The 22,977-nt window shown below is 42.8% G+C and overlaps 1 protein-coding gene across 2 annotated transcripts in view; it reads left to right on the top strand.

Moving 5' to 3' along the window:
• Psd3 (pleckstrin and Sec7 domain containing 3) overlaps positions 1 to 22,977 on the top strand; it is a 468,534-nt gene that overhangs the window by 60,438 nt on the left and 385,119 nt on the right. The window contains exon 1 of one of the 2 annotated variants that reach the window (XM_071610548.1): positions 9,481 to 9,619. The exons of the other annotated variant lie outside the window; for it this stretch is intronic. Coding sequence (XP_071466649.1) covers positions 9,599 to 9,619 — 21 coding nt within the window. The 5' untranslated portion in view covers positions 9,481 to 9,598. Of the gene's footprint in view, positions 1 to 9,480; positions 9,620 to 22,977 lie in introns of those variants that run through there. 2 annotated transcript variants of the gene reach the window in all.

Below are 22,977 nucleotides of genomic sequence, written 5' to 3'. Positions count from 1 at the left end.
TGAATGTGGATTAACATAAACCAAAAGACCAACTATCTGGATTCATAGAACTTAGAAGTAAAGTGACTCAAAAAGCCCACTCCATCGGAATTCAGTCCTTGGAATATGTCACCTGTTGCAGGTGACAAGCAATTATATCCAGGAAAGTCTTTAATGAGAGAGATTGGATAGGTTTCCTTCCTTTCAGAAACACTTAAATTTAGAGATTTTTCAATGTCCAAGTTCATAGGGCACATATTTTGTGATGAGAATTCCATTTAAAATTCCTACCTATTTTGTTTGCAAAGCTTTCTCTCTTTAGACCCACCAAAATAAAAAGAATTCTTAACATGCTATTCCAGCCCAAAGTAAGGAGATTCAGTCATTCTTCAGTGACCATTTATTGAGCACCTCCTGTATACTAGGCAATATGTTCAGTGCTGGAGCAAAGTAGTCTCTGCCTTCTGGAAAGCTCAGTCTAGCCTGGGCTTCTTGGAGGTCACACTTCAGAACATTTAGAGAGTCAGCTTTGGGGATTTATCATTGCCACTAAAGACTTGCCCCCAAAACTGCGAGGTTCATGAAAATATAGATTGCTTTTAGTTGAAAGCTCTTTAAATCCTGAAATGCTGGAAATTGGTACTCAGGAAAGTCAGTCTTCTCTGTTCATAGACGAGGAAACAGAAGGCTGATAACATAGAGGTCCCATGTTTCTCTATTCACACAACACTTCTGACACCTAAAGTGAGTGGGGATTTTTGACACTAATCAAGTCCCCAATTCTCTCCCAAATGGATGCCCTACAATCCAAATCAATGCTGACAGTATCTACCTAGGTAAGTGCCATGTCCCGCAAGCTAAAGGGCTCTGTCCCCTGAGATCACCTCCACATCAGAGGTCAAGGGCAAGTCCCAGGTTGCCATCTGTATTTCTGACCAATCCATTATAACTTGGGGGTTCCCACACCCCCTTCCTCAGTTCGATAATTTGCTAGAATGGCCCAGAGAACTCAGGAAGGCACTTTACTTTTGTTCACTGGTTTATTGTAAAGGACAAAATTTACGAACAGCCAGGTGAAGCCCTGTAAGGCGGTGGCATGCAGGGTTTCCACACCTGTTCTAAGCCCAACACCCTCCTAGCACTCAGTGTTCTCCACCCTCTAATTCACAGAATCTCTTTCCTTCAGATGTTTCCGTTCAGCTCTATCTCCAGGTCCCCTCCCCTTCCTGGGCAGCAGGTGGGGCTGGAAGTTCCAACCCTCTAATCACTAGATATTTCTGAGGACCAGCCCCAACCTGAAGCTGCAGAGGGGCGTCACCCTAAATCACCTCATTAGCATAAACTCAGATGTGATCCCAAAATGAGTTCCTTCAAGAGTAACAAAAGACACTCTTATCTATCACTCAGGAGGCCCAAGGGTTTTAAGAGCTTTGTGCCAGGAACCAGAACAAAGACCAAATGTATTTCTCATGGTAACACAGTCACAGTGAGCCAGGTGGGGTCCTTTCTGTCCCTTGACTCTGCTCAGCCTGAGATGGCATTCACCTTCTCCCAGCCCTGTTGCTATGCTGTGCTGTCCTCTTGGAAACACTCCAGGGTACTTTTCTAATTCCAAGGCACAGAGCCATAGGCAACTTCCCTAGGTCATTTCTACCCTGGAAGAAAATATTACAAATGAAATGCTTGTTTCAGCAGAGAAACGTTTTCTATGGAATCCCCCTTTGAAACAAATGCTTTTGAAACCCTGCTCTTCATTCTTTGAATAACCCTGAAAATGTGATTTGTTGTTTGAAGGAAACAGGGACTTTTTTTTCTCAAATATTTTCAGGAATTGTGTTGATGGTAAAGCATTTTTTGTTGGAGTGGGAAGATACAGATACAGAGAGGCTTTTAAGGGTGAATGAAACAGGAAAGCAGCTGTTAACTATGTACCTGTATAAAGATTAGCATTTGTTGATTGAGTAGGATATTGGGGATTAAACCCAGAATCTTGCAAAAGCTAGGCACTTGCTGAGCTACACCCCAACCCCATTTTTGTTTTCAATGATAGTGGGTACATAGTACAGTTGCTCTTCGATTTACTGTAAACCCATTGTAAATCAAGAATATGGTAAGTTGAAAATGCACTGGATATACTCAATTTATTGAACATCCTAGTTTAGCAACAGAGTTCATTATAGAATATCTGTCATTTATCCTCAGGATCGCTTGGCTGACTGGGAACTGTGACTTAATGCCTCTGTCCAGCACTGTACCAAATATCCCTAACCAAAGAAAATATCGAAGTTCAAAATTTAGAATTTCAGGGATGAAATTCTCAAATTTTTGACTGAATTCATATCATTTTTTTTTAAAAAAACCAGGATAAAGTAAAAAAAATCATAAGTGGAACTGTTGTAGGAACAGACAAGGCAAGGCACTGAAGATGGCAGGAAACTGTTCTTTGGCTGCAGCCAGGTTCAGAGGGCACAGCTTTTGCTGTAATCAATCAATCCCCTGAACCCTGAGTTCAGGTAGTTTCAGAGTTTTATACCCAGCATGTAAGGGGAGGGGCTCAGAAGTTCACAGTCCACAGAAGTTCACATAAAAGCAGCTTTTTCTTTCACTGTTCAGGGCAAGTTAACCCTTCAAGGACAACACCTGAGAAGGGGAGAGCTTCTTCTCCCCTTTCTTTCCTCCCTCTGCCAGCTGTTACCACGGAGCCTAATTGGTAACTTCTCTTATCTTAGAAATGTAGACATCTCTGTGAAGCTACAGCTCAAGGCCAGAGGCCTTGTTTACACATTTCTACAAACTACTATACTAGAAATATGTTTGTGAAAAACTAGTAAGGGGGTGTCCAGAACTTCGAGTGCTGATTTCTTCCCGGCCAGCGGCCAAGTAAAACAGTGCAACACGAAAATAGGAAGTTTATCTACATTGAACTCTTTTGCAGAGACTCTTTTGCTGACAGCCCTAAAATCAGCCATGGTGCAGATTTCTGGAGAAGCCCAGTTAAGACTTTTCTGTGGAGAAAGGGGGTGCCACTACAGGACCATCACCAATCAGGAATTGTCTGAACTGTATGAAAAAGCTTTACACTCTAGGAAAAATATACCAGCACAAGGGCACCTTTGGACCAAATTTTCTCTTGCCATTTAGAGATTACAGTGCCTCCAATGTGCCCAACGTGGAGAGACAGTGCTGTTCTACAGAATCCTTTGCATTGTGGGAAATGTTCTCCATGTGTACTATCTAAACATTACAACCAATGGCCCCCTGTGACCACAAGCACAAATCAGCTTGAGACAAAGTGAGAGACTGCTAGAATTATAGGCATAAAATGCGCTCTCCTCCATTCTTCTTGAAAATTATAAAACAGTGTTGATTGAAAGAGAAGTGGTGATTTCAGGATGTAGGGAGAAAGCAGAATACAGAAACTGCTAATTGAAAACTTTAGAGAGGAAAAACTTTCATGTCAAAATAATTTGAAAACAGTCCATGAAGGAACAAGTATTTGTTTTCCTCCAACACTAGTCATTCCTTTTCCGTCTCTGTCATGAGCCATCCATGGGCTGTGTGTGTGAGGTAGCGCATTTGAGCTTATGGGAGGACTGGCCTGTCGTTGCATGCTTTTGGGGCTGTGCAACACACGTGTGCCCTTTCCTCTCCCTCTGCCTGTGTTCCACACGGCATCTGAGATGGGTGTGATTTGCTAAGATGTCAATCAATCTGATCACAACTCATCTTGAAGCTAGATTCAACCCCCTGAAACCTGAGCCCTTGCCTTATTTGGAAAAAACATTCCATTGAGCCTCCTTTTGTGTCTTCCCCCCTATAAAAATAAAGAGAATTAAGGTGCATGCTCTCTTGCCAGCAGACCCCAGGGGTCTTGGAGCCATCCCTGATTCCTGCAAAAGATATTTTTGTGTATTGCGTGCTTTCTTCACCGTTTTCTTAGTTATTGATGTAGCCAGCTCTTGTGAACCCAGCACAGGTCGATAGCCTGGTTAGCTGGAGATAGGTCTCCTCTGCTTGTTCTTTTCATATCCTAACTTCTCAGTGTTGGAGAACACTAAATTCTTCTCTTTACTGTTTACCATCTACCCCTTTGGTGATCTCATTCAGTTTCACAGGTATAAATACCATCTCTATGCTAACATCCAAATGTGTATTTCCAACATCTCCCTCTTCTGAATTCTGGTTTCACATTTTCAAGGGCTAACTCATCATTCTGCCGGATGTGTGAAAGGTATCTGTACTTAACATGTTCAAAACTGAGGTCCTGATCTCCCCTCCCCAAACTTGTCCCCCCCGCCACCCTGGTCCCCTCCGTATAAGGGATTGAATCCAAGGCCTTGCCCAAGCTGAGCAAGGACTCTATCACTAAGCTACTTCCCTTTTTAAAAATTTTGTAAAAATTTTGTTTTCAGACAGGATCTTGCTAAATTGCCTAGGCTGGCCTTGAACTTACATACCGTTACTCTGAACAAAATTTTCCATGGGCAGTTAAAAGTCCAGATCCTTCCACCAGCCTATAAGATCCTGCATATCACAACTCCTGCCATTCCCCTGGCTTACTAAGCCCTAACCACCTTGCTGCACTCTACACATACCAGGCAAGACCTCAGGGTCTTTGTACTTATAGTTGCTCACATATCTGCATGGCTTTCATCCCTCAGCCCCTTTAGGTATTTACTCAGAATTCACCTTTTCATTGAAGCCTTCTTTGAATATCCTTTGTAACCATCCACTCTCTATTGTGGACCCCACACTCCGAGTTTCTTAAACCTTTCTTTGTTTTCTTTTTCTCCAAAACACTTGCCACTGTATAGCATCCCATATACTTACTTAGCTTGCTTATTTTATGTTTGCCAAAGCCCATTAGACTGTAAATTCTGTGAAGGAAGAGACTTTTTGTGTGTTACTAAAGTCAATAGATGTTCAATAAATATTTGTCACATGAATAAAAGAAGAATGACGCACAGGGAGGATAATAAAAATGAGCGGAAACTTTTATTATATGTGTATATTACTACATAGCCTTATTCAGGTCATGGGGAAAAGGTGAGCTGAGTGGACCTTATGCCTTGGGCCACCCTCTGATCTAACATTGTGCACTCACTACAAAGTAGACAGGATGCCACTCCTTCCTCTATCTTCCCTCACTTCTCTCTCAGTCACCTAAGCCCACTAACATTTTTGCTCTTTGATTCTTGGCTCCCATTCCTCTTACCCATCCAGCATCCATCCAATAATCAGTAGGGTCCCTCAGGGCAAATGCCACTGTGAATTTTGTCTCAGACATTACGTTGGACTATTGAAATTCAAGCACAATGTGATTTTTAGGTAACACTGTATCTTTGTGCCTGAGATACTGGAAAACATCAACAGTTATTTATTGAGCCCCTGCTACAGACCAGGCCCAGCATTAGAAGCTAGAAATATGACAATAAATAAGACTTAACTATATCAATGGTTTGTATACAGTTGGTGTATGAGTCATAAAGCATTCTGTCTGCACTGAAGCATGTGTGGAAGGTGTTCTAACTGAAAATACTGTAGGAGTTAGAGTTGTTTGTGACTTAAAATAAAAAAACCTTTTTCTTTAAATGCATATTCTAAAAATCTTGGATTTGAGAATCCAAAGAGTAAAGGGAAGCGATAACAGATCATAATGAGAAAATATTTACATTTCTTGTTCATTTGGTATGAAATAACTCACATCTATGAAATGACAAAACTCACAACAGAGATGAACAGAAATAAGTTAATAAGTTCCAATTTTTAAAGCATTTACCTGAATCCTGGGGTCTGGATAATTTCACTCATCCTAGTCTAGTCTTGGATCAATACCTCTAACATTAATCTCAGAACAAAATCCAGGTGGCTCCACCTACATCTTTTGTGAGATCCCTTTCTGCTTCTTGTCTGTTAACATCCCCAGGATTCATGTGCAAGTGCATACACACACGCATCTGTATCTCACAGCAGTGCAAAGAACAATTCATAGAACTCTAGGACTTGCGGCCTAAGACAAGGAGTGGATGATTTGAATATTTCACTTGATTCACTTTTATTGAGGTAAAATTTATATACAGAGTAACTGTCAACTTCTAAGTGTGAAATTTGATGAGTTTGATCAATTAACATCATCTGAATAGAACATTTGTATCATGTTAGAAAGTTTCCTTATGCCTCATTAAAAAGCCCAGCGCTTTAAATATTAATCACTGCATAAAAACTCTTGAAATTCTACTGTATATATGAAATAAACTTGCATAGTTTTCTAAAATTTGACAACACACCAAAAGTGACTGAGTGTGTGTGTGTGTGTGTATTCCCTGCCTCCCATGACTGGGGATTGAACCCAGGGGTCTTTTACTACTGAGCTACATCCCCAGCCTTTTTTCAATTTTTATTTTGAGACAAGGTCTTGCTAAGATGCCCAGGCAGGTCTTGAACATGTGATCTTTCTGCCTTAGCCTCTTGAGCACTGGAATTCAGATGTGTGCCCCCGGGCCTGGTCAAAGTGTATATACTTCCAGGAGTGGTGGTACACGCTTGTAATCCCAGCAGCTCAGGAGGCTCAGGCTGGAGGATCATGAGTTCAAAGACAGTCTCAGTAAAAAACAAGGCACTAAGCAACTCAATGATAAACATAAAAATAAAAAACAAAAAAGGGCTAGTTCAGTGGTCAAGTGCCGGTGAGTTCAATCCCCAATACCAAAAAAAAAAAAAGAAAAGAAAAATGTATATACTATTATCAACAATGAATGCGAACATGGAACTTTCTTAAATTGTAAATAATAATAATAATAATAATATCGACCAATCCTGCTAGAGGAAAAACTGGGTTTTCTAGTTATAGAAAATGATGGTACAGAATCATTCTACTAGGATGGCTATCATCAAAAACACAGACAATAATCAGTATTGGTGAGGATGTGGACAAATTAGAACCCTCAAAGTTGCTGGTGGGACTGTAAAAATTGTACAGTCACTGCGGAAAACAGTTTGGGAGTTAAAAAGAGTTATAATATGGCCTGCACATTCGACTCTTGGTAAAATTAAGAAATCAGGACATAACATCCAGATGAAAGCTTGAACAGAATATATCATTCTTAAAAGCCAAAAATTAAAACAAAAACAAAACATACATGTCAATCAGATGATGAATGAATCAATAAAATATGGTCAAGCCACACAATGGAAAATTATTCAGTAATAAAAAGAAAGCAAGTTCTGATATAAGCTGCGACATGATGAGATTTGAAAATATTATCCTAAATGAAAGAAGCTAGTCACAAAATGCATCATGATGATTCCATTTATACCGTGTCCAGAATAGGCAAATCTGTGAAGAAAGAAAGTTTATTAACAGTTGCCAGCAGCTGAGGGAGTTGGAGGGAAAAAAGGAGTGGCCACTAATGGGTTTAGGGTTCCTTTTTGGGATGATGAAAATTTTCTAAAATTGATCATGGTGATGGTTACTCAAGTCTGTGAATATACTAACAAAATATTGAATTGTACACTTTATTTTGGGGTGAATTGTGTGGGATGTAACAAGATTGTCAAGAGAATCATTCCAAAGAGGTGACCAAGAGTATGCGACCAAAGTACACAGGGAAAAAGTATTATTTATTTTAGAAAGTTAATTAATAGAAGAATTATGTATGTAGTTGATAAAAAATATTGTTTTTTTTCTAGATTTGGTGGCATTTGTGGGATTTGTCAACTGTTGGAAATTTGTATTTGAGATTTCTTTTTTTCATTCTAAATATTCACTTTTGTACCCCCTCCCCCCAAAAAAAATTACACCATCTAAGCTTTTCAGTGGCCTTCCGAGATAGAAGGATTAAATGCATGTATTAATAATACAGGACGGAATTCCATCTTCCTTTCCATTCCTCCCTTTGACCACCAGTAACTAAAGTCTCACCGATTCTGTAGTTTCTCTTTCTTTCCAGGCCATGCACTCTAGGGCCATGAGTGGAATTAGGAGAGGAATATGGTATGGGATATATATACACCTCTTATATCTCTTTTGGGGGCTCTTGTTCCTCAGTTGCTCCTTGTGCCTCTACCACTGAGCCACAACCCCAGCCCCGCAGCTACATTTTTAAAAACACTTTTTTTTTTTAGTTATTGACAGACACAATACCTTTGTTTTATTTTTATTTATTTTTACGTGGTGCTGAGGATGGAACCAGTGCCTTAATCCTTGCCAGGAAAGCGCTCTACCACTGAGCCACAGCCACGGCCCCTCGCAGCAGCTACATTTTGTACTTACTCTTACTTCTGATTTTTTTTTTTTCCAACACAATCACTAGATCCACGATTCAAGGAGGCAGTTTAGCGGCAGTAGACACACAGGGACTACCCTGCAAGGTATTTACGTAAGAGAGAAGGCAGGAACCTACATACCAGCCCCTTCAGCTGGTCTGGCATGGGGAGCGTGGACTGCGGTCATTTTTCATAAGTTCATTCCGGTTCCTCTAGTGAGTGCCATGAGCTGACTGTGATAGATGTGGGTAGGACAAAGAAAAGTGGGCAACTCATGAGACGCTGCTGCGTTCTTGCTATGATCTTACTCTATGAACAGATAGCAGTTGACCAACTGGCAGCCCAGGTCTGGCCCCTTGGACCACCGGGAAACCTGACCCCTGCTCTCAGCTCTAAATTTGGCTTTCTAAATTTGTCCTTTCTTTGGGCATCTTCTACCGGCCATGCAAATAAGACAATAAAGCTGTAACTGCAACCCAGGACCACCATGCAGCGGGCCCCGGGGGTTTACAACCAGGAGCTTAGGCTCCACAAGCCTTGAGCTTAAAGGTGGAGTGATCTTACTTGGCTTAGACCTTCAGATTCAAAGCGGGTGGCTTTAAGGTCTTCCTGTCCCTTTCCCAGAGGAGGGCGCCTTTGCAGTCCTTGCTTGTGCAGCGCAGATCAAACGCCATAGAAAAAAAAAAAAGGTACCGATCTGAGGTACTGCTCCTTGAAAAATGCAGTTTTTAAGTGACCTTTCGGTGCGGGACGGTCCGGAGGCAAGTCTGCGGGTGGACGGGAGCGCCTGTCCTCCGGGGCGAGAGGCGGGAAATGGTCTTTAAAGGGGTCGGCGGGTGCGGGGGAACAGAGAGGGGCGGGTCTCAGAGAGGGGAACCAACCGCTCGCGGCAGCCGGGACCCGAGGGGACGCGTGGGCGCGTGTCCCGGCGCGCATCGGGACATCGGCCAACTCGCGGCTCCGCGCCCGCCGCCCTTCCTGGGGGGAAGCACCGGCGAGAGCGCCTCTCCCCGGGCTCGGGCTGGGAAGACGCTTCGGGAAGGAGACAAAGCAACAGGCAGGTTTCCGCCGTGGGGCCGGGGCTGGGGCCGGCGGGGCGCGCGCGTGGCTCCCGCGGCTCGGGCGCCGCCCCCTGCTCTCCGCCCTCTCCCGGGCTCTCCGCCTCCGCCAGGGAGCGCGCGGGCCGCCGCGGGGCTCCGCGCCTGCAGCCGCTCGGCCGTCCGGGCGCCAACAAAGAGCAGTCGCGCCGCCTGTCCTCGCGCCCGCCGCGTCCCCGAGCCCCAGCCCGCAGCCCAGCCCGCAGCCCGGCCCGCAGCCCGGCGGGGTTGGCGCGGCGCGGCGCGGGCGATGGAAGATGGAAGGGAGACCTGCCACGGTGAGCGCCGGACCGCCCGGGGCAGGGGCGCGGGGGTCGCGCGCGGGGGGCCGCGATCGCGGCCAGGGTTTGGTTGCCTTGTCGCCGCTCAGGAACCCCAGGACCCCTGGGGCGCTTGAGTTTGTGTCGTAAAGTCAGGTTCCGGTGACTATTTTCCTTTTTGCGCTTGCTGGCTTTGTGTGTGTAGGGGGCCCGGAGGGGTCAACTTTTTGGTGTTAAGATTTAGGGGTTTGAGTTCACCCTTCTGCTTTGGAAACCTAAGACTTGGAAGAAAAGCCTGATCACTCGTTCTTGCTTAACGATCCAAAGAAGGGAAGCTTTAAAGAGGACCCAAGGTGCCAAGTCAGCTCTCCTGTTCAGGGACTATCACGTTTCCCTGTCAGAAAGGAAGAAAAAAAAAAAAGGAAAACCAAACTTGCATCGAGCCAGCTAACAGACAAGGGAATTTATTTGGTGTAATATTCCCAATAGCTTTTAAAGACGTTCAAATCGTACTGTTTTACACGCATTTAACTTTATCCACACATGTCAGCTATAAACCCTGGCAAATGATGCTCTGAGATTTTTTTTTCTTTTTTTAACAGACAGGTTAACACAGGTTAGAGAATGTGGGTTTAGAATGTTTCAGTGACTTCCATAATAAATGTTTAGTTTTGTTTTTCCTCTCGATGTTAAAGAATGTTGAACACCCACTAGGCAGAGGATGGAATGGGTATTAGGATTTCATTTTCCAGACATCGGTTCTCCCGACAGTGGGATCCAGGATTTCCTCTCCAGAATAACTCTTGAGTGGGTCCAGGTGTTGGTGTAGGGAAGACGGAGATCTGGAAAATTCCGGTAAGTGGGATTCTGGCAACAAGTGCTGCAGTTCATTAGTTGTACTTGAGTGTGTGCAAAGGACTTTGCCAAGCCTGACGGCCAGGTGAATAAGACAGGGTTTCTGGTATCAAGGAGCTTGCTTTCTAGTGGGAAAGACTTCTGCGGAGGTCCCCTGCAGGACCCCGGATGGAGGGAGAGGGTCCGGTCTGGGCTTGGAAATGCTCTCGGAGGAGCTGACTGTAGAGCTGGACCTTGAATGGGAGGGGTTGGTTGACTTTTTGTGAGATGTGGGGGAAAGGATGTTCCCTGCTGAAGGAGAAGAAATGCATTCTCTGTCCTTTTCCAAAACGCGCTTTCCCATTCTTTCTTTTCTTAAAGTATTTACAAAGCCCCTGTTGAAATTCTGTAGTGATTGGTCAGGCAGTTCATAAACTAAGTCAATAATGTGATAATGGGTTAATCTCAGTCTTGGTTAAGAGGTGCGGAGGCAAAAAAACCTCGTGAACATTAAAATGTGTATGTGCTTTGGCTTCAAGACTGGTTTATTTGAGGTTTACTTGGAATAATGTCATTTGGCAATTACAAAAGAGCACCTCTCTGGATTTGGGTTGGATTAGGAGGTGAGTAATAGATCGTGATCACTCCCAGTTTTTAGAAATGAATTAAGACATGATTGAGGTTTAGAGGCAGACTGAAAAATAATGTGATCGTGTGTGCTTTAGTGTGAATCAGGCTTCTGGAAGGCTGGTGGTCTAATGCAACCTGGAATCACCTCTGCTACAAGGGTCTGAAACATCTGAGGGCTTTTCCTGGAAAGGCTGGGCCATGTATGGAGACCTGGGTTTCCTCCTAAGTTTTTCTTAAATTTTTAATTATAATCTTTTTGCAGTGCTGAGGATTGAACTCAGAACCTAAGCAGGTGCTGTATCACTGAGCTATACCTCCAGGCTCCTCCCCAGTTCTTTTATAGTTAAAGGAGCCTTGCTTTGTTTTAGGGGATTATGGGATCCAGAAAAAATTCTGCAGAGCATCCATTTCATTCTCTGTGTTCAGGTCTTGACAAGCTCTTGTGATATTGTATGTCAACTCAGAGATTAAGTGATGGCATTATTTTTTTGAAAGAGTGTGTTCTTTAGTACCTTTCCTGTGTTTCTGAGTCAAGTGACTGTCTTCCAAAGACATTTTCTACAAGCTCCAGATTAAATTGTGTTCGATATAATACTGTTGCAGTTTAGAGTGGACCAAATGGATAATTTGCAGCATGTAGTTAACACATTATTCTTAAATCCAAATTAGCACATTTCCATGCCTTATTAGAAAATAAGGTGTAACTCACAACATCAATAATGAATCTTTGCTTATGATATCTTACTTACATAAAAATAGCACATGTCCTTGCAGTACTTGTTTGTCCTACCAAAAGAACCATTTTCTAACTTTGCCCACAAGGTCAACAAACTGGAGCCCAGTTGGGGCCCAGTGGGCAAGGACTTTGTTGACACTCCAGGGCACAGAGGTGGCTGGGCATTTTCTCTCTTGGCGACGCCCATGGGGTGAGGAAGGCACTTAGCTCTTCTCCCTTTCCTGCATATGAGAGGAAGGCTGTGGCCAGGGCAGATCACTCCTTGGGACTTAACAGGGAACGACTGACTAGTTTGAAACTCTCCTTTTTCCCTCTGACAATAAACCAATAAAATCAATCAAATGTATATGTTAATAGGTTATTTTAAAAATTCAATTTTTTAATTCCACTCTTGGGGCGAGTGGAAAAATCCCATTTTAACCCAAGACTGGGGCACTTATGTGGTAGTTTCATTTGGGTTTTCTGAGAAGCAGCACTTTAAGTTTCATTGTAAGTCCTCACTTTTGGAAAGCACTTACTTTATGTGGTGTGTTTCAGGCAGCTAATATTTATTGTGTTTTTACTTGGAATTCATCCTCTAGTCCCCATGACAGACTGTGAGGTCAGTACTGTCATCATTTCTGTCCTCTAGTCCAGAGCCATTGAGTAATTTACTCAGGTTCCCGTGTCAGAGCCCAGATATCAGTGCAAGCAGTCCAGATTTCTTAATCTCTGTGTTTTTATGTCCTTAGCATTAGCACTGCCTGTTGCAGATATTGAACGTTTTGGCTCTAATATTTAGATTCTTTGGGTCGTGGAATCTGAAAATTGGATGACTAATCCATCAGCAAGCATTATTTTATAGATCTGTTTGCTTAAATCGTGAGACCAGCATTGGTTTGGCTCAAGAGATGGAATTGTGTAATTATCAAAAACACATGTAAGGAGTTCCATATTGTCACAAGAAATGAATTGAAATTCATAGTAGAGCAGACTCACAATTTAAAGTTGGACGGGAGGCTCACCTATTTTAATTTCTAATTACGTCCCCTCAGAGAAGCGGTCTAGACGTTTCTGCCACAGCAGTGTTGACGTGGAGAGGGCTGCTTTTCCTTGTTATTTCTTCCCAAGAGCTGGGGCTTCGAGACTGTTGAGAAAGAAGTCAAAACAATAATGAGGAGGATGGGGACTGGGTGCAGGGCATTAATAAGGAGTAGGCGACAGCTGCTCTGTGCCTCTCTGGCCTTCTGTTCTCAGACTCTTGCTAAGAAAAAGTGAGTTATAGAAATGGAGTGGCCTGGCTCTGCTGTGGCTATTGGTGGGTGGACATGGGACGTAGAAAATGTTAAAAGGCAACTGTAGCTTTTGTTTGGCCTCCAGCAGGTTATTGGTTAAGGACCAATGAAACTGCTTTTTTCTGTACACTAAGACCTACATGCTTTTAGATTTCCAAATACTCTGACTTCCTAAACAGCTAATTGATAGGCAGTGTAGATGGAGCCAGAAGACATTGAAGGAACGGGAAACCTAGGCCCAGGAGTGTGCTGCATAGAAGATGCAGTTAGATGCTTGTCTTTGTGTGTGTATTATTTTCTAGCAAATTTGTATCGGAGAAATGCTGAGAAATTGACAGCAGGCTGTGTGATCTTCCAGAATATCTCCCCTGACTTTCCCTTTGTGTCCCTAAAAGCTACAAGCAGTGGGTGTTTGAAGAAGCAACATGCTTTTTCAAGTCTCAAACTTTGAATATCACATTTCCTGTTGGGCAGATGTTTTGATTTTGCAGATTTATTTCTAGTGGCTCCCGAGGGTCCACAAGCTGCCTACCTTTGTGTGATGCTTATTTCTCCCTGTAAAGATCTCCCATGAGGTTTGGCTCAAGAGATGGAATTGTGTCATTATCACATTGCTTTCTATGAACTAATATCTGTAAGTAAGTCAGGGCAGAAACTGAAGCACAGATGTTATTATGCTATCCATTCATCCATTCACTCAAACAATATTAGGTACTTACTGTACTCTAAGGCTGTGTGTTAGGTTCTGACAATCTTTGTCCAAAGACCTAAGAAAACATGCCAAGAACATTCAGAGTGGCTTGGGTTGTACTTCTTAGAGTCACACTGTACGAAACCACTGTACCTAGGAACTCAGACCTTATGAACTTTCATAGAATTCATGAAATTACTCTCTGAATCAGCTTTGTTCAGTTAAGACTTCTGATATGATGGAAATGTCTCCTACCTCCTTTGTCAAGCTGCTGAGCACCAGAAATGTGGCTAGTGAGATTTGAGGACTGAATTTTCAATTTTATTTAATTTTTGTGAATATAAGTGGCCACAGGTGGCTAGGGGCTGCTCTATTGCACGGCTCCATGTTAGAGCAAAAGTGCTTTAAATAGAGGGCATTGTCTGTCCTGGATTGTCCTTCTCTTTTGACCATCTGCTGCTCGGGGTGTGTTTACCGAGTCGGCTCTCATGAACTTTGAGTATTGTACATATTTGCTTTATCATGCCTGGTAAGTACAAAAGCGGTGAGAGGATTGGGAGGCGTGGGATTTTAATGTAAATGAAAGTTGAATGCATTGAAAATCATGAAAAGAAACATGTGTTCCACAGTAGGAACTGTTCTGAAAAAAAAAAAAAAGAACAAATTTCAAAACAGGTAGCATGCAATAAGTAGACAGTACTCAGTAAGATGGAGGAAGAAGTTTTGAGAAAGATGGGAAAACTTTTGAGCCTAGTCTTGCTGAGAAATAGCTATTGGCTTGGATTAATAGAGGAGATGGCTGGGAGGGTTTTTTTGTTTTGTTTTTTTTGCTATATACAGTGGATGACTCTGTTGCTTCAAGCCTCTGTCAAATCTGCATAGCAGATTTGAACATCCAGGTGAGCAGCCATGAACAGCAAAACAGCCTGGGTTCCATCCTGGGGTACCTACAGGGCTGTCCTGAAGGCCTAGTAAATTTTCAGATGAAGCTGACAGGAGAAGAGAGCAAAGATTATCCTTGTGCACCACGGTTTGAGATGCAGAGCACTAATAAAAGGGAAAAAAATCTTCTTTTTGTCTCCAGATATTTTTTAGTGACAACTCTGGAAGGTAGCCAGCCACATTTGCAGGTTCCAGGGTTTCTCCACAATCAGGCAGTGGCCTTGAGTGTAGCATGTGTGAAGCCAGGGGAGAATTCTCATGAGTAGGCTTCTTTTGAAATACATGGTAGACAATGCAGGAATGTTCAGAGGCACAACAGTTAGATTATAAGAGCCCAAACCTAATCAGTGGATTAATCCACTTGATGGATTAATAATCTGGATGGATTACTGGGTGATAACTGTAGACAAGTAGGGCATGACAGGAGGAAGTGGGCCACTGAGGTGTATCCCTGCTTCCCTGAGTACTCTCTGCTGTGAACTGAACAGCTTCCCTCTACCATGTCCTTCTGCTATGATTTCTGACTCACGTTGGGCCCAGAGCAATGGATTTGGCTCACCGTGGACTGAATCTCTGAAACTCTGAGCCCAAATAAACTTTTCTTCCTCTAAGTTGTTCTTGTCAGGTATTTTGGTCACAGCAATGAAAAACTGAATAGCACAGGAAAATAGATTGGATTGGAATTGCTAGGTCATATTGTAACTCTCCATTTAATACCCGCAGTGATTGAAAAGCTTTCTCACAAGGGCTGCATCATTTTACCTTCCCATCAGCAGCATACAAGGCTTCCTGTTTTTCTACATCCTAACCAACACTTTATTTTCAATATTTTTGATTCTAGCAGGTTTGAATTGATATCTCATTGTGGTTTTGATTTGCATTTCTCTAATGACTAATGAAGTTAGACATCTTTTATTGTGCTTGTTGGCCATCTGCATTTCTTCTGTGGAGAAATGACTTCAGATGCTTTGCCCATTTTTAAACTGGGCCATTTGTCCATTTATTATTAAATTTTAAGAGTTCTTTATATATTCTGGGTACAATCTTTTTTTTTTTTGTGTGTGTGTGGTGCTGGAGATTGAACCCAGGGTCTTGTGCATGTGAGGCAAGCACTCTACCAACTGAGCTATACCCCAGCCCCTGGATACAAATCTTTTATCAGATGCATGCCTTGCAGATAGTTTTTCCCATCCTATGGGTTGACTTTTACTTTCTTATCTTGTCCTATAAAATAAGAAAGGGTCTTTAAATCTTTAGCAGGACACTGGAGGGCTTTCTAGAAGAGTTCTAGATGCTCCTATATTTTCTGAGAAAGTCAGCCACAGTTTAAGTAAAACGATTTGAGTAACACTGTTTTCTTTCTGATTGAAAAAAGGATGACTTTAACCACTGCCTCTGCTACTTGGGAGGACCACAAAGCTCCAAGACTTGAGACTCTTATGTTTATTCAAGAAATTTTTGGAAGCCATTTCTCTAGAGACTTTTTTTTTTTTTTTTTGTACCAGGAATTGAACCCTTGAGTGGTTAACCATTGAGCCACATCCTCACCCATTTTGAGATAGGGTCTCTCTGAATTGCTTAGGGCCTCGATAAGTTGCTGAGACTGACTTTGAACTTGCAGTCCTCCTGCCTCAGCTGCCTTATAGGTATAGAAAACTGTTCTGGATTGGACAGGGACATGCTTGAAATGAAGACACCCTGTCTGCTAGACCCTTCTTGCTCTTTTTAGGTTTTATAGTTTCATCATTTAAATAATGTTTCCCAACCTTTTCTGTTACGAGTTGTGATCACCTGGTTTTAGATTCTGGTTCTGTAGTTCCCTAGGGGCATTTTCATGAGCACCCCATGTGATTCTGAAGATCAGAATGTTTGGAATACTCTGCTCTAACCTGCTGATGATCATGACCTTTTAATGGTCACCCCTAGAACTTAGTTCTCTTTAGTGGGTGTGGTCTCCAGGTGGCCAAGTCTCTCACTGAGGGAGATTACAAGGAGCTGATCCAGCCAGTCTGGCTACTTTGCTTACTGGAGCACTGCTCCTGATTCGAGGCAACCCAAATTGCTCCTCTTCCCCATGGAACAGAGTAGGTTCTTAAACACTGAAGCCAAACTCAAGAACACTGTCAAGTCAGGAGGCTGTACCACTCTCCTGAGAGTGATTCTCCCTTCTCCTCTCCTGCTTTTTAAGATAGGTTTGTGTTTTTTTTTTTACTAGTGTTGACTATCCCGGGCTCTCCCACAGCCACATAGAACTGCATGAAACCTGGGCCCCAGAAGCAGGCATGGAAAGAGAAGTAGACTGTCTTTGCACAATCCTGCACTGCTTGTTGTGGGGGTGTGAATGGGGTCTCCTGAAAACTTTGGTAGTTTGTGAGGTCAGAACAGGGAGACTCCTTTACCTGTCCTCTTAAAGGAGCTTCTGTGTCACCTCTTGGCTGGAGTGTGGCCTTGAATGAATCTGATTTACATCCTGGCTCTGTCACTTAGTTGTGTCACCTTGGGCAAGTTATTTTAGTATCTCTCTGCCTCAGTGCCTTGCAGCTCACCGAATGCCTCATAGCACTGAATGGTTGGGAAGGGCTCAGAACGGTGCCGGGAAACAGCAAGTGGGCAGTAAATGTGGCCTGGTGGGAAGGTTGTCCTTAGCTGGGTGGGAGGTGGAATTATCATTGCCCTTCTTACAGTCATACATCTATTGAATGGTCCAGTTGGCCTCTTTTGTACTGTGATTGCCCATAGGAGTGATGTGTGGAAGCCAAGAGGAGAGTTCTAGTACTTTGTGGGGTTCTAGTACTTTGCCACACAGTTGACATTCAGTAGAGGTGTTCAGTGACTGAGTTGAACAGCCCAGGCCACTGCATAGCTCAGTACAGGAATCCTCCCAGGAGCCGAGGACGCAGGTCTGGTCAGATGGAGTAGAATTTCCAGAGCCAGCAGAATTTCTGGCCTGGTGACTTTTTGCTGTTGACTTCATGGGGCCCTTGTTAGACTTCACTGGGCCCTTGTTACAGCTTCTATTTTGTGGAAGTGGAACGTTTCTCACTTTACAGTCACCATTCATGAGGTGCGGGCTCCAGGTTGTGACTTTCATTTTAGCTCTCTTGCAAATGACAACCTAGGGCACAGAAGATAAGTGTGATGTGTGACTGGGAATGTCCTCACCCTGCCTTTTCCCTTTTGGCAGAGACTTCTGATAGAAGCCGATAAAGGCTGGGCTGTGTTTGCCTGGTGTGATGTAACGGTCTCAGAGACCTGTTGCCTTCAAGTCTACTGATCTTTGCACCTCTTTTCATTTTTGAGCTTTCTTCCTGCCTTCTTGGTGAGGCTTCTGTGTCCCTCGATGGTCCTTTGGATCACGCTGGGTCCTGCTTTGGGAAAACATCTAACAAAACAGCATAATGTTATAAATGTGTGGTTTATAGATTTAAAAGAACTTCATAGGCACAGAGAAATTAAAGCCAACATTCTAGAAGCATTAGTAAATGCATGTATCTGTGTTTACCTAGTGAGAAATGGTTGATAAAATCATGTATCAGTAAAGTTCACAGGGGAGTTAGAAGGATAATGGTAATTCCTTTTTTCTTTTTTTTTTTTTTTTTTGGTACCAGAGATTGAACCCAGGAGCGCTTAATCACTGAGCTACATCCCCAGCCCTTTTTTATATTTTATTTAGAGACAGGGACTCCCTAAGTTGCTGAGGTTGATCTTGAACTTGGGATTCTCCTTCCTCAGCCTCCCCAGCTGCTGGAATTTCAGGTGTGCACCACTGGGCCTGGCTCATGATTCCCTTTTCTTAACTTGGGTGGTTATCTTCATATTTTACAAATATTGTGTTTTATTTTGCCTCTATTTAGTAAAAACCATTAAAAACCATAGAATTCTCTTATGGTCACTCAGTATCTCCTTCTTGTTTTTAAATAATTATTTTATTTTGTTTACTTATTTTTATGCAGCACTGAGGATTGAACCCAGCACCTCACAGATGGTGGGCAAACAGTCTGCCACTAAGAGCTACAGCCCCAGCCCAGAATCTCCTTCTTCAAGTGTTCCATTTAGCATTCATGGTGAAACAACTCTTATTTTCTACAATATTTAAATTCTGTTATTTCAGTAGCCAGTATATCTGGCCCAGATCTGGGGCTAAACACAACTGGTTTTTGCTAACCACCATCTCAGTGATGGGAGCATAATTTTATGAGCTCACCAGAGCTTTGATTACCGGCTGTGAGGACCAGTAATAATGGGCATCGGCTGGGACTTCTTTAGGGTGACTGCTTATTCTGAAGTTGGTTAATTGGAAGTTGGTAAAGAGTTTTTGCTGTGTACATAACTTCAGAAATAAAAGGAAGCCAGATATAGTCTGTGAAAAGTAACACCATAATATTAATAATAAAGTAGAGAAATGAGAACATTATTTTGTTTAAAAATCACTCTTGGCTCTTACCTGCCTCATTTCACTTCTGTGGTGTACAAATCTACTTCACAACTGAATAATTTATTTCTTCGTCTCAACAAGTGCTGAAATTATTTTGCTTTCCTTTTACCTGAAAGATGATTTAAAGTTCTTTTAAAAATGTGGTTTATCAAAATTTGGTACATCCTGTTCATTTACAGAGTGAATTAAAGTACAACACAACAAAAGTGTTTTTTTTTTTTTTTTTCCTGGCCTGTAATTGAGTCCAGAAGTTCACTGAAAATGAGCTACACCCAAATTTTATACATCATTAAAACATAAAGTGCTGGCACCTTTCACCATAATTTCTCTTTCATCTAAGAAATCAAAGTCCCTTATATTGGCCTGGCCACTTTCACCTGCTTCCAGGAAGGGTGTATATATTGAGACCCATTGTTTAAATGTGTTCTGGTGAAGCAGGATCTATGGTTTTGAGAAAGTCTAGCATCCTGAGAGTCTTTTAAAAGAGTATCTTTGTGTTTAGAGAGAGCTTTCTTTCTTTTCTTTTTCTTTTGTATTTGACAATGTGTCAGATTTTGTATGAGGTCATATTGGAGTGGCATTGCTTTTTCCATAATATCTGAATATCTAGATGCGTGCAAAGTGAGCTATTTAAAATGCAACCCTTTTAAAGACCACGAGTATATTACAGATCATATGTAGCTCTGTATCACTGACATTTTTCCTTCATTCACATATTCCTTCAAAAAATATTTACTGGGTGTCTCTAGGCTGTATCAGGAATTACTTTAGGAGCTGAGAACACAGTGATGTGTGTATTGATGGTGTGATGTCCTTGAGGGAAAAATAAAGCAGAGGGGGGAGGTGGGGAGTGAGTTGAACTGCACTTATAAAGGGTGTGGTCAAGGGTGGCCTCAGTGATAGAAGATCTGAAGAGGGGGAACTGGAGGCAGCAAGTGCAAAGCCCTGGGCCGTCATGCTTCCTGCCTTCCAGGAGCTGGAAGACCAGGGTGACCAGAGCAGAGTGAGCAGGGAGGAGGGCAGACACCATTGGTAGTTTCTGAAGGGTCCTGTAGTATTGTATTGGCTTTGGCTTGTACTGAGAGCAAGCAGAGAAGCAGTCAGCGCATTTTAAATAAAGATGTGACATGATCTGGCCTATGTTTTAGAGGACACACTGCTGCTGTGTCACATGAGAATAGAAAGAAGTAGGGAAGGGCCAAAATAGGCAGCCATTTCCAAGGCTGCAGTTGTTACCAGGGTGAGCAATTGTTGAGGGCCACAGCCCAGTGTGGCATTCTGCCAGAAGGGAGTGGTTGAGAGGTGACTGCCAGGGAGCCATTGAGATGATGAAGGTTATGTTAAGCTGTGTATTCAGTTGTATATGGACCCCTGCTGTCCAGCAATAGGGTGGCTTGGGGGGGGTGGGAATAGGGCGGCTCCAGGCACTGGCTACTTTGGAGTTCCCATTAGCAATGATGGTGACTTGGGTCAAAGAGGTTTGTTTTGAGGGAAAGATGTTCTGATGAGTGAATGTGAGCGCAGGAGTCCAGGGTGACTGGTAAGCCATGGCCCGTGCAGCTTGAGGGATGGGGTTGCATTAACTTCGGGCGAAGCTGATTTTAGGGAAAAGATCAGCAGCTCAGTTTTGGAGCTATCTAAGTAGGCAGTTGAATGTGTTTATCTGGTGAGGTCTGCACTGGAGATAAATGTTTGGGTTTTGTTAAGTTTAGACTGGATGGGATCTATAGGGGGAGTTAACTGACAGAGGAAAAGAAGAGAGATTCAGGACAAGACCCTGGGCTACTTGCACACTGAAGTTGGAGAGATGAAAAAGAACCAATCAGTAAAGGACAATGAAAAAAAAAAGTAGCTAATGAGGAAAATCTAGAGAGTGTGGTGTCTTGAGCCATGAAAAAGCTGTTTCACGGAGGCTGAGTCACATGCTCCTAGAAGTTAAGTGAAGTGAGGGTCAGATGAAAATGGACCCAGAGATTTAGGAAGGGAGAAGTCCTTGGTGAGCTTGATAACAGCATTTTGCTTTTTCTTCTTTTTGTGTGGTACTGGGGCTTGAACCCAGGGCTTTGGACATGGTAGGTGAACACTCCACTGCTGACCTACATATACCCCCAGCCCTTGCATTTTATTTTGAGACGGAGTCTACTTAGTTGTTCAAGCTGGCTTTGAACTCATGATCCTCCTGCCATAGTCTCCCAGGTAGCCAAAATTAGAGGCATGCTCCACTGCGCCTGGAGATTACAGCAGTTTTGGTGCAGTTGTAGGGACCCGAAATTGATCAGCTAGGATTCAGGAGTGGAATGGAAACATCAGATGTGAACAACTATTTCAAGGATTGATGCTGTAAAGGGAGGATGAGAAATGTAGCTGCAGGGAGAAAGTGGGGTCAAGAGATACTTAAGAATGAGGAAGAGAACAGCGTGTTTGAATGCTGATTGGGAAAAAAAGGAACAGTAAAGAGGAAAAAAATGAATGTTCCTTAATACAGTAGCACAATTCCCTTTCAAAAGAACTTTTGGTTTAGTTTAAAACAGATGAAATCATCCAGTTTGCTATTATGAACCCATAGTTTTGTTTTTTGTTTTTGGTACTGTGGATTGAACTCAAGGGCACTCCACCACTGAGCCACATCCCCAGCCCTTTTTTGTTTTTTTATTTAGAGACAGGGTGTCGCGGGCCAGCCATGGGCGGTGTGTGTGAACTATGAGCATTTGAGCATTGGGAGGACTGGTTTGATGTTGCTTCTTGCTCTTTGGGCTGTGCAACACATGTGGGCACTTTCCTGTCGCTCTGCCTTTGATCCCACACAACACCTGAGATGGATGTGACTTGCCAAGATGTCAAAGACATCACAAGCTAAAACCCGACCCTTTGCCTTATTTGGAAACTTCCTTTGTGTCCCTCCCCTCTATAAAAATAAAGAATTTAAGTGTCTCGCTCTCTTTCCAATGGATCCCTAAGGTTGAGAGCTGACACTGGGCCCCAAGAAAAAGGTAGTTTCTCTTTGTGTCATTATTTTGTACCAACCCAAATTCACCTGGAGTGACCCTGAATGATTTAGTCACATGTGGCAGCAACAGGGTCTCATAGAGTTGCTTAGTTTCTCGCCATTGCTGAGGCTGGCTTTGAACTTGCGATTCTCCTGTCTCAGCCTCCCAAGTCACTGGGATTACAGGCGTGCATAACTGCTCCCAGCTAACCTCTAGTTTTTGTTAATGAAGTTTTTTTTTTTTCCAATTTGTTTGTTTTTAACCACGCAAAGTTATTAATTTTCCCATCTCTATTAAAATTTATTTTTTTCTTTTGTCTAACCCTTAAATAATTTTTTGGTATGGATAGTTTTTGCTCATCTTATTCAACCTAGGCAGTCCCCAGGTTAAATTCACATGCGTCCGAGGTACACTTTGTCCACACTCTTTTCAGTTACTGCTGATTCTTCAGCTCTTACCTGGACACTGCTTTCCCACCATCCTTTAAACTTGCCTGGGATCCTGTTTTCCAAGCTGTATTCATTCAACAAACTATTCATTGTATGCATTATACATATAAGGGCCTGTGTTTATAATTAGCAACCACAGGACAACAGGTGGGTCATAAGAGTGAGAACTTAAAGAACTAGGTGTCTCTGGATCTTGGATGGATGAGCAGCTGCTTTTCAGATGTTGATATGTGAGTCACCTGGGGACTTTATTGAAATGAAGACCGAGATCCTTTGGGCTTGGGGTGGGGACTGAGAGCTGCATTCCTAACAAGCTCCCAGATGATGCCCTGGATCCCTGGTTTTGAGTAGAAAGATCTGAATGTGTTACTACCAAGATTCTTTTTTTTTTTTTTCTG

This window comes from Marmota flaviventris, chromosome 3 (assembly GCF_047511675.1).
Source record: "Marmota flaviventris isolate mMarFla1 chromosome 3, mMarFla1.hap1, whole genome shotgun sequence".
Taxonomy (NCBI): domain Eukaryota; kingdom Metazoa; phylum Chordata; class Mammalia; order Rodentia; family Sciuridae; genus Marmota; species Marmota flaviventris.
Note: the sequence above shows the minus strand (reverse complement) of the source record. Positions and strands in the feature narration are given on the sequence as shown.